A 17327-nucleotide genomic window follows, 5' to 3' on the forward strand; every position below is an offset into this window, starting at 1 on the left:
CTGTTTGCCTTATTTTGTTTGACTTTGATCCCGCCCACCCCAACTAGACTCGAAAAGAAAAACACATCAAGTCTTTTCTTTCTCTCTCTCTCTTTCTCTCTCCGAGTGGAATGTGTCTTTTTACATGGATGAGCGTGTCTTGTGCGCTTCTCATCACGGCACACGCTCCGGCACAGTCGCCAACGAATTTCAAGTCGACGGGAAACGAATTGAGAGAGAGAGGCGCCAGCCACGAGTAGCGCCCGTCGTTCGGATCTATACGCCGCCTGCCATGTATAACGAACCGCGTTGGGGACATGCAAGTGTAGACAAGATGCGGATGAAAGAGAGAAGCCATGGAAATCGATTAGGTTCCGTTGCCTATACAACTCTCACGCTATGGCTCCCGATGCAAAAAGGGAAACGGGAACGGGGGGGGGGGAGAGATGGGAACCGCCCGATTGTTTCATATCTGGTTGCCCTGCTGGCAAATGTCCGCATCCAACTTTTTTCGGGGGGGGGGGGGGGTGGAGAATAGAGAAACAAAAGAGCAAAACCCGAAAGGAACTTCTTTTTTTCTTTTTATGGTTTCTATTTTTTCCCTTTTCGGGAATTTTCCTCCCTTTTTTTCTTTATTCGTTTGGGGGTATGCGCTGGTGTCGGCTCCGGGAACCAATCCCAGAGTCTTATCATCATCTTTTTTCTCTTCTTCCTCTTTTCTTCCCTCTTCCTCGGGAGAATCTGGTGATAAAAGGATCAAAGGCAAAAGGTTCTTCTTCTTCTTCCTCTTCGTCGACTCCTCCTTTTGCCAGCCTCCTATCAGCGCTACATTCTTTAGAACCTCGACCCTTTTGGCCATCGCGAGCGGGACCTCCGGTTTTTGTTTTGCAAAGTCGGTGGGGCGCACGGTGGTGTAGTATACCGGTGGTGGCTGAAATAGAATGGAAATGTTGTCTGTGTGTCAAACGAGCAGACAAAAGGGGGGAAAGAAAAATCAACGTCCAATCGATTCCAGCTGAAAAATGACGCCCAGCACCGCACAATCAACGCTGAGGGAGAGAGTCTTGTGCTGTGCTGTCACTTTTTTCTCGCCGTTGAGCACACGCCGAATAACTCCATCAGCTTCGTCCTTGTTCCCTAGTTCGACCCCCATTGTTCCCCCTTTGCATTTGACTTGGTAGGATGCCACCAAAACGGTGAGGCGGGGTCGGTCGGACGGACGAGAAAGAAACACTTGATTATGTTTGGAGGAGGAACCCAACCCAGACTGGAGAAGAATAGGAGCCCCGGTCGAGGATTTTCTAAATGAGACTCCTTAATGAAGTGCAGTGTCGTCCCAACCAAAAAAGAAATAGAAATAACAACAAAAAAATCCAGCGAAACTTCCATCCATCTGGAGGGGAAAAAGAAGGTAGGATCATCAACAAAAGAAAGATGGGAGCTGCTGCTGCTGCTGCTGTGTGTACACACTCTGATGAGTCGAATGAAGAGAGAGGAACACAATGGTATGGAATTAGCTTTTCAGTGTGTGGTGCTGGAAACTTACGCAAATAGAGGGCGGCTGGCCGTCGAAGAAGAAGAAGAAGAAGAAGTCGACGGTTGAGGTCGACGTCCGACCGTAGAATCGGCCACATCCTGCACGACACCGTATTGACTTTGGTATTGATTTCCACTTAATTGACGAATCCTCGAGTACTCTTTGGTCGAGTCCTTCGATTCCGCCGCATCTCCTGTGAAAATCGACAAAAAAAGAGAAAAAAGAAAAAATTTTAAAAATTCGTTTTTTATTTCAAAATGATAAAAATAAATCAAAGGAGGGCGCTCGATAAACAAGCGTCGTTCATGGCAAGTCGTTAGATGGAAATCACCCAACTAGACGACTTCTGGCACTTTTAGAGTTGGCGCATGTCTGGTTGCTGGAACGCGAACGAGTTGCGAAACAAATTGCAGACATAAAAAACCAGTTGAAAGTGGAGGGGGGAGAGGCGAGAAGAAGAAGAAAAAAGAGCGCCAAGAAAATTTAAAAACCAGTCCCGAAATATGACGATCACATCATAATATCGCGGGCTAGGAAAACGTTGTTTTGAAAACTTTGCCGCTTGACTTGATGACGTTCAAGGATGGCGCGCCAGTTGTCACTTTATTTCGCCCATTTTGATTTCCCCCTCTCCTCATTTCATTTCCGAGAAGGAAAATATAAAAAACATGCATATTGTGTACACGCATATATTAAAGGGGCGGTTTGATGGACGTGCCCAGTCTGCGTGTGAAAAATCTATTTCATCAAAATAATAATAATAATAATAATAATAAAAACCAGTGAGAGAACGCAAACATTCACGCAAGTATAACCACCACCACCACCACCCGACCGACCGACCAGCAGCTGAAAGTGGGGAGGAAGAGAGAGGCGTGTTGAGGATCAGTCACGGGATTGACGGGAACGACCGCAACCCCGACCACAAAAAAAAAACATCCAACACCAAATGGAAAACACACAGACAGACAGACAGACACAAAAAATAAGAGTCGAGTGTGTCTTTTGATTTCACGTTCGAGTTCAACGGCTGTCGCACGTCGCAATCCTCCAGCAGCCAATCGAATAGAACAAACAACAATCTGAAAAGGAGCGGGTGTGAAAGAAAGCAATTGATTCCCGATGCTGTGCGATCATCATGCGGAGCGAAGAATTTCATTTCGGGAGAATTATTGGGTTTCGATAAGGCAATTCCATCCGCTCGGTTCGTTTTTTCTCTTTCCTTCTTCCACTCGTTCACAAATAACGTTCGGTATCAGTGAAGGTGAAAAACAATTTTCCCCCTTTTTCCTTCCTTGACGTTGGCGGTGGTGGTGGTGGGCCCGCAGAGTGTTCCTCAATTGTTGATCTCTCGCCCGTCCCGTCCCGTTAGTTGTTCAGCGTAGCGAAAGAGAGAAACCGGCGGAGTGTGTGCGCGCGCGCTATTTTTGAAAAAAAGAGCGTGACTGGCGTGGCAGCCGCCCAAACGGTTCACGGAAAACCCTCGGTTTTTTTCTCCCGCTCGAACCCCCCGAACCACCACCCGCACAAGACACAAAACCGCAAGGCCCCCAAACACACTCGCACGGTTGATGCATATACAAGACCCCGTACGAGCCGTGTGTTTAGCCGAGCTTTGCCTTATTTGAAATCTATTACACGCGTGTAGCCATTTATCAAATCAAAACCCCTAAAGCATCGCCCTACCAAGGGCAGAGAGAGAGAGAAAAAGAAAAAAAGATGAAAAACGAAATTTATTTCATATTAATCGAAGATGGGCGGCTCAACTTTTTTTCTTTCTTTCTCTCGACGACTAAAGTCATTTTCATAAATTCTTCTTCTTAAAAAATAAAAATAAAATGAATGGTTGGCATACACTTTTTTTTTCTGATTTAAATCTGTAGACAAAACGACGGCCATGAAAAAGCGACTGGAGAAATAATAACAATAATAATAAAAACGAGCGCCGGGAATTGCTGGCTGGACCCTCTCGCTCTCTCTCTCTGACGCAACGTCCATGTTTGTATTGGCCCGTTTGCGGACGTGTGGAAAGCCAAACACGAAAACAAAACTCCCGAAAGAAGAAGACGAGAAGAGAAGAAATAAGGAAAAGAAATAAAAATAAGACCATCCGCATTGCGTTTCATCGTTATTAGAAAAATCCATCGTGAGTCCGCCGGAATGTGTCAACCTCGGAATAACACACGTAGTCGTCGTCGTACGTACGGCCCACAAAACGTTGGCACACAACAGCCCAGCAGCAGCGAGAGGCTCGGATTCTTTTTTATCTCTCCATCTCGACACGAACAAAAGGGGAGAGATGGTGGTCGAGAGCTGCGAGATGCCACTGCATGGCCCACATACTTGCCTATTAGGGCTCCTGTCAAAAGACATACGGAGGTGTATACGTCCGACGACTATTATGACATCCACGCGCACACATCATCATCAGATTTAATCATAAAAAAATAAAGAAAGAAGAACGGGAAGGGGGGGATATAACATTTTCTTTTAGCATCTTAATTCCGTCGGTGATGATGGTGTCCAAAAAAGAACTTGGATAACGACATCTACAGTCCAACTTTTTGGAGGGCGCGGTGTGTTTCGGGCGTGGCTTAGGTGTGTAATACGGACCAAGTCATGTGTGTGTGTGTGTGTTTTGAATATCAATCTAAAACTAGGAGCTAGACAACACCACTTGGGAAAGCAAGAAGTTTTGATAATATTTTGTTTTTTTTTTATTTTCTTGCGACGAAACCCGTAGGCACCGGAAGGAGCCCCGCATACTCTCAGGAAAAAAGTTTCTCGCAGAGCTGCTGGGTGTTTGTGTCTGTTGACTTTTTCGTCTCCCCTCCCGACACCCGACGAGAAAACAAAGTTGATGATGAAAAATTCGGTTACAGCTCACGTCCCTCCCTCCGCTGGCTTCTCTTCCGAGAATAAAACAAAAAACGGGAGAGAGGGGGGATCTGTCTCAATTCTCACCTTGTTGCCTCATAAACACAATCAGCATAAATTGGATGAGAGAGAGAGGAAAAAGATAAGAGAGAGAGAGAGAGGAATCTGTTGTCAACGTTTAACAACCAGAAAAAGCAAAGCTATAAGGCTGCTGCTCTATATCATAGAGCGCCTGGCTGGCGCGACGTTTTCACGCATTTGTAGCGACTCATTTTCTTCTCAATTCTTTTTTTGTTGTTGTTGTGTGTTTTTCTGTCTTTCCACCGTTCGTGTGATGGATCGCTCGGCTCATTAAGGCGGATCCCCGGCCGTCCATTTTTTATTTTGTTTTTTCAAGATATACCCTTATAACCGTGTCTTGTCATCACATCGCATACTACAGTGTGTACAACATAGACACAACTTTATTTATCTGCTGCTGCCCAATTTTTGAAAATTTGTTGATAAAAAAAATAAATTCGGGGCAGGAAAAAAAAGAGATTTCATGTTATTTCACAAACTGGTTTTTCTTTTTTTCTTTGGGAGAGAGACTAGGAAACTGATAAGGAAATTAAATCAAATTAAAATAACACCAAAGAAGAAGGAAGACGAAAAAATAAAAGGGCGGAACAGATGGCGCAATCCATCTAAGGTAATGGCACACTAATAACAAGGAGTCGCGGAATTGTCCCATTTATCAGATGGAGAAGGAGAGAGCGAAAAAGGGAACTTGTATCATTTTCTTATTTTTAGAGATTGTACTGGGCTAAGTTCTGGGCGACACGTCGCCAGATTGCCTGACACCTTCACACCGGCCCACACAAAATTCACGAGCCAAAATATACATCAAAGGGCGTGAAAATGAAGTCAAACCGGTCGTCTAGATTTATCCGTCGCCAGCAGGAACAGCCCAAACGCGCTGCCCTTTTACGACGACAATCGACCGAAATGAATGGCGCGGAAGGCCGGGGCAAGAAAGTTAAAACCCAAAAAACCAAAATAAAATGAAATAAAATAAATCTAAATTTTCACGCAACATGTAAAATAAAACAACCCATGCACTCCCGGCAAACAGAGACACTAACAACAAACGACGACCTGATGGATAGTATCCGCCGAAATGAAGCCGAAATTGGATGCTGGTCGTGGCAGTTGGGTGCGGGCAGTCGTTCATTATTTGAAATAGCCCCGTGGCCCGTCTCCTTCCATCTATCCGCAGATATAAAACAAGAAGACGAGTGGGTGTGTAGGGGGGGGGGGGGGACGAACGGACGGACGACCGGCCGGCCGGCCGGCGTCCGAAGGAGAGAGGTGTTGAGAGAGTGCGGAAATGGCTGTGCATGTTCGCCCCGTCGCGCCAAAATAGAAAAAGTCACGACCGACCGCGTCCGATGACGGAGCTGTTGCCAATATAACTCCGACACGGGCAAGGTCGACCTCGGATAGTAGACGGAACGGTCCGTCTACTACACATACAAATTATTTGCATAACTACAAATAACAAAAACAAAACAAAAGGCCATCGGGAAACTATTCCAAAACAAAAACGAAAAGAACCCAACACCCGTCGTTCGACAGGAGAATGTCGCCATAACCAGTCAATTCGTTGCCCGAAAGTCTCTCCAGTGAAAAAATGCGATGCGTCATCTTTTATAGAACGTCCGGGGGAGTATAGAGCTGCCGAGGAGATGACTAAACTCGATAAATAACCAAATGAAAGCAAAGAATAAAAAGTAGAAGAAGTTTCTTCTATAGGCCGCTCTCATTTCTATGCAAAACCACACAAAGTCTCTTCTTCTTCTTCTTGGTATAATCTGTCCGCCTCTTTTGCGTGCTCCTTTTTTTTCTTTTTATTCCCGTTAACATTTTTTTCGGTTACTTCTTCTTCTTCGGCGCTCAACTGCTCCTTAATGTTTTTTTATGATGTGATGTGATTACGACGGTGGGCTGGTTTCACCTTGTGGCGCTCTCTCTCTCCTTTTTTTTCCCACAAGGTGAGGAACGTTCATCAAACTCATTTGATGGCCAGGTAAAAAGGAGAGCGCGAGCGCGCGCGCGCCGGACCAGACCAACTGGGCGTCTCCCCGGTTGAATCAATTCCCGTGAAAGAAGAAGAAGAAGAACAAATCGGAGCTCGTAAATCACATTCAAGTCGATTGGAGCGGCCCATCCCACCAAGAGAACCCCGTAGTGGTAATAAGCCAGCGGTCAAACGCAGTAGCATTATAACTCAAACAACGTGAAACAACAACCCAACCAACCATAGCTGAAATGGGCCACTTTAGGGGGGGAAGGCTTGTCTGAACCCGACACTTGTGATCATTTCGGGCTCTGTCGATTCATCTCCGTGACTCACATTTTCTTCTGATTCCGTCTCACGCTTTCTCCTTGGCCGGCCCCCGTATAGGCAACAAATGTTGATCTCTCTCTCTCTCACTCGCGGGCAACAACTTCCGACGTCATGAGTCATTTCCTCAATTCATTGTCAATCAAGTCATCACACCACACACACCAATCGTCTGCCTCATCTCATCTCATCCACACAAGATTTGGAATGGGCAGTCCATTCTTCAGCAATGTCGAGCAATCAGATGATCAGATGAAACTCGGTCCGATTTTGTTAAATTGAAAAACGTTCGGCGTCCCGTGGAATATTTTTTAATAGGCCACGCCAGTCGGTTCACAGCCCCGGCCAACGGCCAATGTAAATACGTAACAAGGATATATATGTGCACACTGTTTTCGTTCCTAACGTGACTTTAGTTTAAGATAACAACAGCAGAGAAAGGAGGAGGAGGAAGGGAGAGACGGGATCCCAGCGGCGAAGGACGAAAGCGGAGGGAATGAAGAAGAATGGAAAAAGAGAATCAGATGAAAAGAAAATAAAAGGGACGACGACCAAGACGCGGGAGTAAAGAGGAATTACAACAGAGAGAGTGGGTGTGGGCGTGTCAAACGAGACGATCCCATAGCTTTGGCTCCTACTCGTCTCTCCAGGGGGTTTCACTCACTCACGTTGCTGCTCCTAACCTAACTCTTATGTGTGCCTCTGTGATGATTATATGCGAGCACGTTACTATTTTCTAATCGCCATGGAGCCCCTAGTAGTAGTATTAAGTACTAACTATACTATCTCCTTCCCCCCCCCCCCCCCCCCCCCAACCTTAAAGCTCCTAGATGTGTGTAGAGGAGCTCCTCTCTGATTATCGGAGCAGTCCACCAGCACAGCGGTCGACATAATAGAAAAAGCAAAAGAAATAAGAAGAATCCTGGGAGGAAGAAGAAAAAAAAGAAAGGACCTATTATCGTCGAGACATCTTCATCAAACAACGGGCAGAGACGGCCAAGCGGTCGTGATTCATTACAGCCCAGGGCCCGACCACAAACTCTGGTGTAGTACACGAGTGTGTACAGCCACCATCACAATTTCGTCTCTCTCTCTCTCTCACATCCATTTATATATAGAAACCAATCTCGAGTCTCCTGCTGATCGCGTTGGTTAGTAAGTCATCATCATCATCCTTTTAAGTCTGGCCATGCAATCGATCGCCTTTTGATGATTGCCACTACAAAACCATCAGCCACGATGCGATGGGCCAATAATCAAGAAAATGGCCAGCGCTGGCCAAGAATGGGCAACAAGGCCAATTCACAAGTGGCTAGACGCATCCCCCCCCCCACCGCAAAAGATGTGTTCTGTTACACGCTGTACAGAGGAATATACACATTATTTGGTGGCGCTCTACTGCGGCCGCAAGCCCCCAGCCAGAAGAAAAAACCAAACGAAAATTGGTTGGCAACAACAACAGCAGGAACTCCGCCGGAAGGGGGCAAAAATAAGAGGTGGGAGGTAAAGAAAGGAATTCCCAGAGTTCAATTCGATCGTTATTTCTTTCTTTTTCGCTCTTTCCTATTGCGCTCCAGCGACGCCTAGTCGACTTTTGGCCGGCAAAGGGCCGATCAAGATGTAGTGGCGGGTTTAACCAACTGTGAGTGCCGCCCGCCTGCTGTGCCATCGATTCGAAAATGAGATGGGAGCAAGAAGAAGAAGAGCGGCTGCTGGATCGATGGCAGTGTACATGAGCTTCATTGAACATTCACGACAAAGAAGAGAAAAAAGGAGAAACGGGCGAGTGCAGTCACGAGAGAGTCGAGTAAAGTTGTTGAGCGAAATGGAGTTGAAGACGCTGTAGCGCTGGACGCGGAAATGTACATATACACTATGTACATAGGCACCGGTTATAGCTACACAGCTACACGCGAAGGAGTAGAGAGAAGCGGAATATAAAGAAGAAGCAAATCCGATCATCAAAAAAGTGTCGCCCGCCTCGCCAGTTTTCCATCAACGTCGACTCCGATGGGGACTACGGTCTCCCCCCTTCGTTTTTCTTTTTTTCTCCTTCAACATTCGAGTGGAGCCGAGGAGGAGGAGGAAATCAAATCCGATGGGCAAAAGCGAGGGCGTACGGAATTTGACTCAATCTCGGCCACTTCAATTGACAAACGCCATTTTCTTCTCTGAAAATGTAATCCAATCGAGTCACAAATTCGTCGTGCAAGACAAACATCAATGTCTTCCTTTCCCCTATTTTATCCCGCCCAGTGACGTTATGATTTGTGGGTGGGAAATCGAGAGAGAGGCAAACTGCTCCTGGGCCAAAACTCTCATAAAGGATCGTCAAAGTAGCAAGTAGGATTTCTTGACACAAAGTGCGCACGTAAAACACCCGCGGAATTGTAAAAATGGGCGGGTGGAAAATAAAACTCAAGTAAAACGCCCGCGTTCAATTCATCAGAATAAGTAGAAGGGTGGGTTGGGGGGATGGAAGCGTGCGAACGGAAGGAAGGAAAGCCATCCGGTGGCATTCCGGAGACGAAGTAGACGAAGTAGACGTAGGAGGAGTTTTCGGAAGAAGGAGGCAGAAAAGAGATGCGCTGTTTGGTAATTGGCATCCTCCCACGTAGTATGTGCTTAACTATATACCTATGCTATAGCTGGTAGGCTATGTATCCCCTTTACGAGCTGTTTCTCCATTGAACCATCATCTTTTTTCCCTTCCGTCTGCTTCCGAGCCGGCGCGCGTGTGTGATGCATAATACAATCTCCACCCCATTCTTATCCGCCCTTAAGCGACCCGTTTGCAATTGAGATCCATCGACAGCCCGTGGGAAGTCTGAAAAGTGGATTTCCTCCCTCCGCTGCGGAAGAGGCGGAAGGATGGATGGAAATGTACAAGAGTGAAAATAGGCGGAGTTTGAAAAGGAAAAAAAGGAAGAAAAACCCCGACAGTTTGGCGGTTGCCACACACACACACACTCCAGCGCGGCTATTTGCGTAACGGGAGAGAGAAAAACTTTCCTTCAGCCGCTGCCGCCGACGTTAGTGTGTAGTGTTGTACAGTTCCGCAGTTGCTGGAAATATATCCTAACGGCCCGTCTAACTATACAACTACTATCTCGCAGTAGTTAGCACTAAAGGAGCTCGGCAGCCGCTGGTCGTTATTGTCGTACTTATATAACGCCCGTGATGTCCGTCCGGGGTTACGCGGTTTTGTAACGGCGGGCAGACGAGCAGCAGCTTAGCAGAAATAAAATACACCCACAACCGACGAAGGGGCAGTTGAGTTAAGTCCCGCACGGGATTTTTTTTTTTTTTTTCCTTTTTCTTTTTTTCTTTTTCGATTCCAGGGATTTTTCCAAGTCTCCGTTTTGGCCAGCTTATTGTTGGCTGACCGTGACAAAACAAGCAGAAGAGATACAACAAACAACAACAGGCTATCATCCCCCTTCCTTGTTGGACAAGGCCGGACGCCGGATGCGCCCAAGTCCTCTAGATAACGCGGATAACAAAAAAAAGGGGAAAAAGAAATAAAAATCAAATAACTTGGCGCGTCGTGGCGTGGTGAGATCCTCCCGCACGCTTAGAGCGGAAAAGAGCTTCGGGGAGGTTTAGTTTCGTTGGTTGGCTAGTTTAAAAAGAAAAGCGAAGTCTATAGCAGAGATTTATTCACTGGATGGGAAGGGGGGGGATGACTACTGATGGCTGGCTGTCCATTAAAATAAAGGAAGTAGAAAAATAAAAAGTAAAAAAAAGATACAGAGAAAATTCCGTCCATAAAATAAATAGAGAAAATATTGATATTGATACAGTCTGAGGGAAAGATGACAAACCCCCAAACAGTTTGAGATGAGTAAGGAAATGAAGGAGTTGGAAAGTCAACAGTCTGTGTGCGATATCGCTTGATATTTGTATAAATATACAGCGGACGAGAGTAGACATAAGAGAGAGAGAGAGGCCTATCCTCAATCTCTCAACAGAGCCAGTCAGCAGAGAGAAAAAGAAAAAGAAAAAAACCATTTCACTGTCTCTCATCTTTTTCTTTTCTTTCTTCACGAGAGAGAGAGAGAAAAAGAGGCTCGAGGAGGTTTTTTTCCTTCCATGTCTGGGATTGTTAATAAGGAACGCGCTGCTGCGGCAGCACATTCCTCCTCTTTCTCTCCTTTTCCTTTTTTTTTTTAATATTGAAAAATACAGAAAAAATTGTGTTTGTACACGATTTGAAAAGGGGCGCGAGGGGGGAAATTTTGGACGCCAGTTGGATTTCGATGAAATTTTGTTTCCGTCCCGTTTTGTTTGTTTGCTTCGAATTTGTCGCAGTCAAACAAGAAATCTAATTAATATTCGTCGAAAACAAAAGAGGCGATGGGACCGAAATGATTTTCACGCCTTGTGCCAATTGTGTTATGGGGGCAGCAGCGTTATAAATAATACGGGAAAGAAACAAGAATATAGGAGAAGAGTCTCTCGGCAGTGAGTCGGGGCCGTCCGTCCATCCGTCCGTCGGGGCATTTCCCTGGCACATGGTGCACATATAGAGGCCGGCTGTTAGTTGTGACGCCTCGACGGATACCAATGGCCAAGAAAAACCAGAAAGTAAATAAAATAGACGAGAGAGAGAAACGTAGAGAAGACGGAAGGCGAGCGGGAGTGTGTGTATGTGTGCGTGCGTGTGTGTTATTAGATGAAACAGTCGCCCTGACGTCTACTCCGTTCCAGCCCTTTCCCCCTCCTCCTACTACTCCTCCTCAAGCATCTTCCTCCTAACTTGCTTTATTGTTATTATCCCACACACACACACACAAGTCCTCCTTTTAAAACTATACGTTTTTCTTTCGGGTTAAATATCACTTTTGAAATAGTCAAATTCCCGCCCATAATAGACTATGGGCTCTACACACTCTTGCCACACGGAACAGAACAACACGAGGGGCGTGGATGGGAAATTATCAAAATGTGCGCGTGTAGTTGTTGCTATACTATTTTTTTAAATATAAAGCAAAGGAATAAATATTTTGCTATCAAAAAAGAAAGAAAAACAAAATTTGTTTCCTTGACCAATTCGAATTTGGCGCTTTTGTGAAAAGAAAAATAAAACAAGATTTTTTTCAAATTTTTCTTTTCTTTTCTAAATTGAAAATCTGTCTGACGAATCGAGTGCGTTAAGTCATAAAAACCACTCACGATCTTATTCAATCTTTAAACATCACCCCCCTTGGTCTTTCCACATCTCTCTGATGGCCATAAAGAGAAATGGGATGATGGAAGAGGCGGAACGGGATTTTTTTCTGAAATAAAATGAAAAAGAAATCAGGGACTTACCGGAGGACAGCAGGAACAGGTAGACAATGAGAAGGATGGAGCGGACCACGCCGCTGCGGCCGGCCATCATCGTGCGACCCAGCCACCAGATGATTTTTTCTCGTCTTCTTCTTCTTCTTTTGTTTCTTTCTTTGTGCTTCTCCAACTTGGAAATAACAACAGAAACAAATTTTTTAGAGCAACGAAAACAAAAACAAAAAAAAGTGGTCCAGAACTGGTTTTCTTCTTCTTCAAATCAAAGTTGTCCAAACAGTTGAAAGATGTTTGTTGCACTGATGATAAGATTAAAAACCCGCCGAAGATGAAAGAAAACAACTAATTCAAATCAATTTTTATCAGGAAAAAGGATTTGGGATTTGCAAATTTTTTGGGGGGAAATCTTTCGATTGGCGGGATAAAAATGTGTCGATTAAAAACAAAAATTATTTCTTTCAAATGTGGATGAAAAGATGATTTTGTCGGCCAGGGATTCTTTATTGGAAGAATCTCCCAACACAAAAGAGATGATGGAGGGAATCGAAAAAAATGATACCAAAGTGTCTATAATGTCAGTTTTGTTGCGAGAGGGAGTGAAAGTGTGAACCGAACAGGACGGAAGCTGCCCAGCTACTGACACTCACGGGCACTCGGTCGTGTGTGCACAGACAAGACAGAGAGCGGAGAAGAAGAAGAAGAGACACGCACGAATATCCCGCCGGCTGCTGCTGCTGCTGCTCTCGGGTTTGTCGTAGTGTCGGCCCGAAAAAAAAAAAAAAAAAACCGAATCGTCCAGCCATTCGCGCCCGTCACACACACATTTCCTTTTTTTTTTTCAAAATGAATTCTTCAAGATGGGCAGTTCTCAAAAGCTTCGAGAGAGTCGACAAGAAAGCTTTTCTTTTCTAACCTTAATTTTTCTTTTCTTCTTATTCTTCTTTTCATCATTGTTTGATCGATTAAGAAAGAATGGGAAGGATTTCTCAGTCCGGGGTGGATAGAGTAGGGGTGGGTGGGTTTGTCGTCGTCGTCGTTGTTGTAAAAGGCGCACGCGCTCCTTCCCATGGAGTTGGAGGTGAGCAATGTCAGCAATCCAGCAACAAGGCCGTTACTCACGTCATCGCTGGCACCATTTATCCGTCCGTTATCAAGGCTTAAATAAGAAGAAGACAGAGAGGGAGAAGGAAAAAGAAATCCCAGCCGGGGTATTATCTACCCTACAAGGGATGGACGACAACAAAAATATAGGTAAGAAATAAAGAATAGAAAATAGAGAAAAGGAACCTGTAGGCAAAGAGCAACAGGATCAACAAGCAAACAAACAACAACAACAAACAAAAAGTCTCACTGATTTGCCGGTAATTGCACACATGACCAAGTGCCATTTGCCATAAACGTTTCGGACGTCAACATTTCCTTGTGTTCAACAAGACAAATGTCCACTTTGCCGACACACACACGGTCCTCTTTGACCCTGTGTCATGTCATTTTCGGGTTTTCTCAGCCGGAAAGAAAATGTTTTAAAAACGAGCCGACATCAATTTCATTGGAGATACATACGTACCCCTAGCGGCGTCGTCGTCGGAGGTAAGCGGCGCATAGTGCCGTCAAACTTAGTTAAAAGCTTCTCACTCAACACCCAAAGTCCCAAACGCAGCAGCACTGCAGCGCAGTAGCGGGAACAACCCGAAGGACTGTTGATGACAGTCCTCCTCCTTCCTTTTTTCTTAAACGACTTCCATACGACGGGGGGGAAATTGTTTATAGCCCCCGTCGTAGGTAACGCCGGTCTAAATACGACGGGGAAATGCATCAGCGTCACGGGGGCAAATTATGACGAACCTGACAAGAAGATAAAAAGGGGCGACAACACCAGAAAACTGTAATGAACTCGACACAGAAAAAAGTCGTTCGCGACGTTAAAGTGCGCAAGAAGAGCAAGTCAAAAAAGTTCGTCCCCGGGTGAAGACGGACGCGCGTACTTTTCTCCAGTGCTATTATTACACTGGAGAGGATAAAAGTTCCCGATGGCGGCGGGGACCGTTCCAGGTGTGTAAATAGAGACAGTTCATGTTTTGACTTTTGAGAGCAATGTGCAATAAATCAATTGCCAAAGATAAATGGCGAAATGGATCCAACAACGACAGAGGCTTTTGAAAACAGCCCAGCCACAAAGAGGAAACGAAAAAATTCCAACAAAAATAAAAATCAAAACGGCAGCAAACGGTGGATGATGGATTCACCATCTGGGTCGACCGCGGGAGTCATCCGAGCGAACGAATAATATTTCTTTTGGCACGGCTTTCTCTGCTGCCCCTCCTGTCAGACACATACTTTCTCTCTCTGCTGCTGCTTCAACATCTCCTCCAGTGTTAGGCGGCAGAGCAGCGGGGCCGTGACCATTTTGGCAGTTCACGTTGCGTGATGTGTCCGAGAGAGTCTCCACTCGACTTTGCGGTCCTCACAAATGATCGATCGAGGGGAACCTCTTCTCGCATAAAAGTCTCGTATCAATCGACTCCCCTATACCTTCTCCTATTATATGCCCTAGGAGCGCCCCCCTCTTGTGACATGCCTCCGTTGGGTACTCTCTATCTGCACACACAGTTACTACACCCGTAAAGAGCCTTCGCCTGCCCCCCCGTACAGCGGATACCATAGACAACAAAAGGAGGTCCCTTTTTGGAAGCTTTTGGTACGACGACCGATGGCTCGGATGAAAGATGAACAATTTGATAGGACGAGATTTGATCCAACATGGTCATATACCAACACACACACATCTTCTACCAGTGTCCTTAAGGGAAAAAGAAGATGACGCCGGGAATTCACCTTTCAAGGACGTGATTACAACATCTACACTTTCTATTGAAGATTGAAAGCGAACAGGAAAATGAAGACGTGCGTACCAAAAAGTCTTCGGCTTTTTTCCCCTTAATGTCAGGTATTGTGTGTACGTCGTCCCCCTTCCGGCATCGGTGATTCTCATCCATCCCGACCCGATGTAAAAGAGCCTCAAAACACACGGCGTCGAGGATTCGAGGAAAAAGTTCTTGATGTCTTCGTGTCACACTCCCGCAGTTCATCACCTAAGGGCATCTGACTGACAGTTGGCGACTGGGTGGTCGTCGTCCTGGCCGTGTCTTTTTTTTTTCTTAGCCGACCCGATTTTTATCAAAAGAACGGCCGAGGAATGTTTCACCCGTCCGGCCAGGGACGCCGGAAAATCACCAAGTCAACACACGATAAAGTTTTCATGCGATGGCTTTTCCAAGAGAAATGGACACACACACACACAGCCGGCCAAAAGAAAAAGATATTAGCTGTGTATAGAAAACGTCGTTGTGTCGAACGGTCGACATTCGTGGCACGCACCATCACACGCGAAAAAAAGAAGAAAAAAGACGGGCAAACAGGAGAAATAAAAAAACATCCAGTCGGGTTAGAGCAGCTCTGATTACCCCGGAATTGAGATCGATCTAATATTATTAGACTGCGCGCATGGAATGATTGCCTAGCTATAGACTGTGTATAAAAAGGGAAAAAGAGCTTGTAACAACAAGAAGGACGTTGGGGAGAAGGCGTGCAACTCAATCAGAGGCGCCATTCACTACGCAATAAGTCGATTTATTGTCGTACAGTGGCTATGCTAGCGGCGAGCCATATTATGTATACGTGTAACGGCCAACATCTGGGCCTGGCTTTTCATAATATCCGGGAGGCGGCCAGTAGTATGAAGAATAGCGTAGTGTACACCATTTGAATGGTTGAAAGAAGAAGAAAAAAAAGATAGATTTTTTTCGTACCTTCGTTTCTGCTGGTAGAATGAAAGTTGGGGGGATGGATTTAAAGCTGATGACAGTCGAAGCTTTAGCTCACGACTCTTCTGTCGGATTAAACTCGGGGGCTTCTGGATCGAAAGAAGAAGAGGGGGGAAAAAATTGAGTGTCATCCTTCTCATTAATGGGGAAATAGGATTGTCCTTTTCTTTACCGCACGGTTGAAAGGTCCCAAATCCTCGCGTTGCCATCGAATCCAATCATCCTCCGACTGATGACTAGGGTAACATAGTGCCAGGAATCCTCCTTCTTTGTAGGGGCACATACGACAGACGTAACCGAAGTGATTCGTCACCTAAAAAAGGCAGAAATGTTGCTATGTTAATGTTATTATGATTATTTTCCAAGGGGAAAAGGAACTGTAGGAGACTTGTTGGGTTGTTCACATTTTGACTTGTACACCTCAAGCATCCTTCCCAGAGGGGAAGGAGGGGCGAAATATCTCGGGACTACTACTACTACGAAGAGAGAGAGAGAGCTATAGCTTTATTCGTCTAGTTGTTGCTGCTGCTGCTGCTGGCTCCTTTTTGTCGTTCATCAGAGATGTAACGGATGAGAAAGAGAAAGGAGGAGAGACACACAAACAGCCATTTTATTTCTTGACCTGTTATGGCATCAGAAAAGGATTTAGATGAGATATCACTCTCTTCTCTCCTTTCTTTGCCCATGGTTGGGCAAGGAGAGAGACTGCGGTTAGTAGACACCACAGCGCTGGCCTTATTGGGGCGGGATATGCTGTTACAAGAGACCTGGGTGACTCTGTGACTGGGCACAAAAGAGATGCCCATGCCTTTTTGTCCCATGATGGATGGACTCTGAGCTGGGTAATTTATGCACTGCGCGGTCGAGTAAGGCCGCTGTAAGGTGAGACATGCAGTCGGTTCTACTACACAACACCCAGGCGAACTGATTTTCTCGAATCAGAACATCCCGCCAGATAACAAAAAAAAAGGGAAAATGGAAATTTCAGACCCCAAGGGAAATGGATCGAGCCAGTCAATTGATTTGACAAAATTACCAGTCCTTTCTCTCCTTTTCTTGTCGAGGGCATAGCAGACAAAACATCAGCTAGAAGCAGGTCCATAACTTAATCTCCAGCAGCTCACCTTTTCTTTTGCTCCGGCTCCTTCAAAAGATTAACTCTCTCGATCCCTGAATGAAAGAAAGAGAGACAGTATTATAGCGTGGTGACATTAATAACAAACAGCAGTCGTCAAGTTTTATGGTGCAAGAGACGATCATTCTCATCGCGTTTTTTTTTTATCAGGCCATGAAGAGATGGAAACTTCAGCAGCAGCAGCAGCACTGCCGGGTTTTCCTGTTTGAAAATCCTACGACCATCATTCCACTTTCGAAGCCCTCGAGGCTTAACTGCTGCAATGTGTGTGCTGCTTCAAGCTCGGAAGTGAGACTTGAATTA

The 17327-nt window shown here is 45.5% G+C and overlaps 1 protein-coding gene across 5 annotated transcripts in view; it reads right to left on the reverse strand.

Moving 5' to 3' along the window:
• Positions 1 to 17117, reverse strand: part of LOC124344211 — a 29826-nt gene extending 12709 nt beyond the window's left edge. Inside the window, exons 1-5 of one of the 5 annotated variants that reach the window (XM_046797726.1) lie at positions 16926 to 17117; positions 16062 to 16202; positions 15875 to 15975; positions 12093 to 12237; positions 1526 to 1709 (exon numbers count right to left, since the gene is read on the reverse strand). In XM_046797726.1, coding sequence (XP_046653682.1) covers positions 1526 to 1709; positions 12093 to 12162 — 254 coding nt within the window. In that variant the 5' untranslated portion in view covers positions 12163 to 12237; positions 15875 to 15975; positions 16062 to 16202; positions 16926 to 17117. Of the gene's footprint in view, positions 1 to 1525; positions 1710 to 12092; positions 12238 to 12307; positions 12710 to 15874; positions 15979 to 16061; positions 16203 to 16925 lie in introns of those variants that run through there. The other 4 variants (XM_046797717.1, XM_046797749.1, XM_046797741.1 and 1 more) reach the window with 4 other exon arrangements.
• Positions 17118 to 17327: the final 210 nt, after the last annotated feature.

Source organism: Daphnia pulicaria, chromosome 1 (assembly GCF_021234035.1).
Source record: "Daphnia pulicaria isolate SC F1-1A chromosome 1, SC_F0-13Bv2, whole genome shotgun sequence".
In the NCBI taxonomy this organism is placed as follows: Eukaryota; Metazoa; Arthropoda; class Branchiopoda; order Diplostraca; family Daphniidae; genus Daphnia; species Daphnia pulicaria.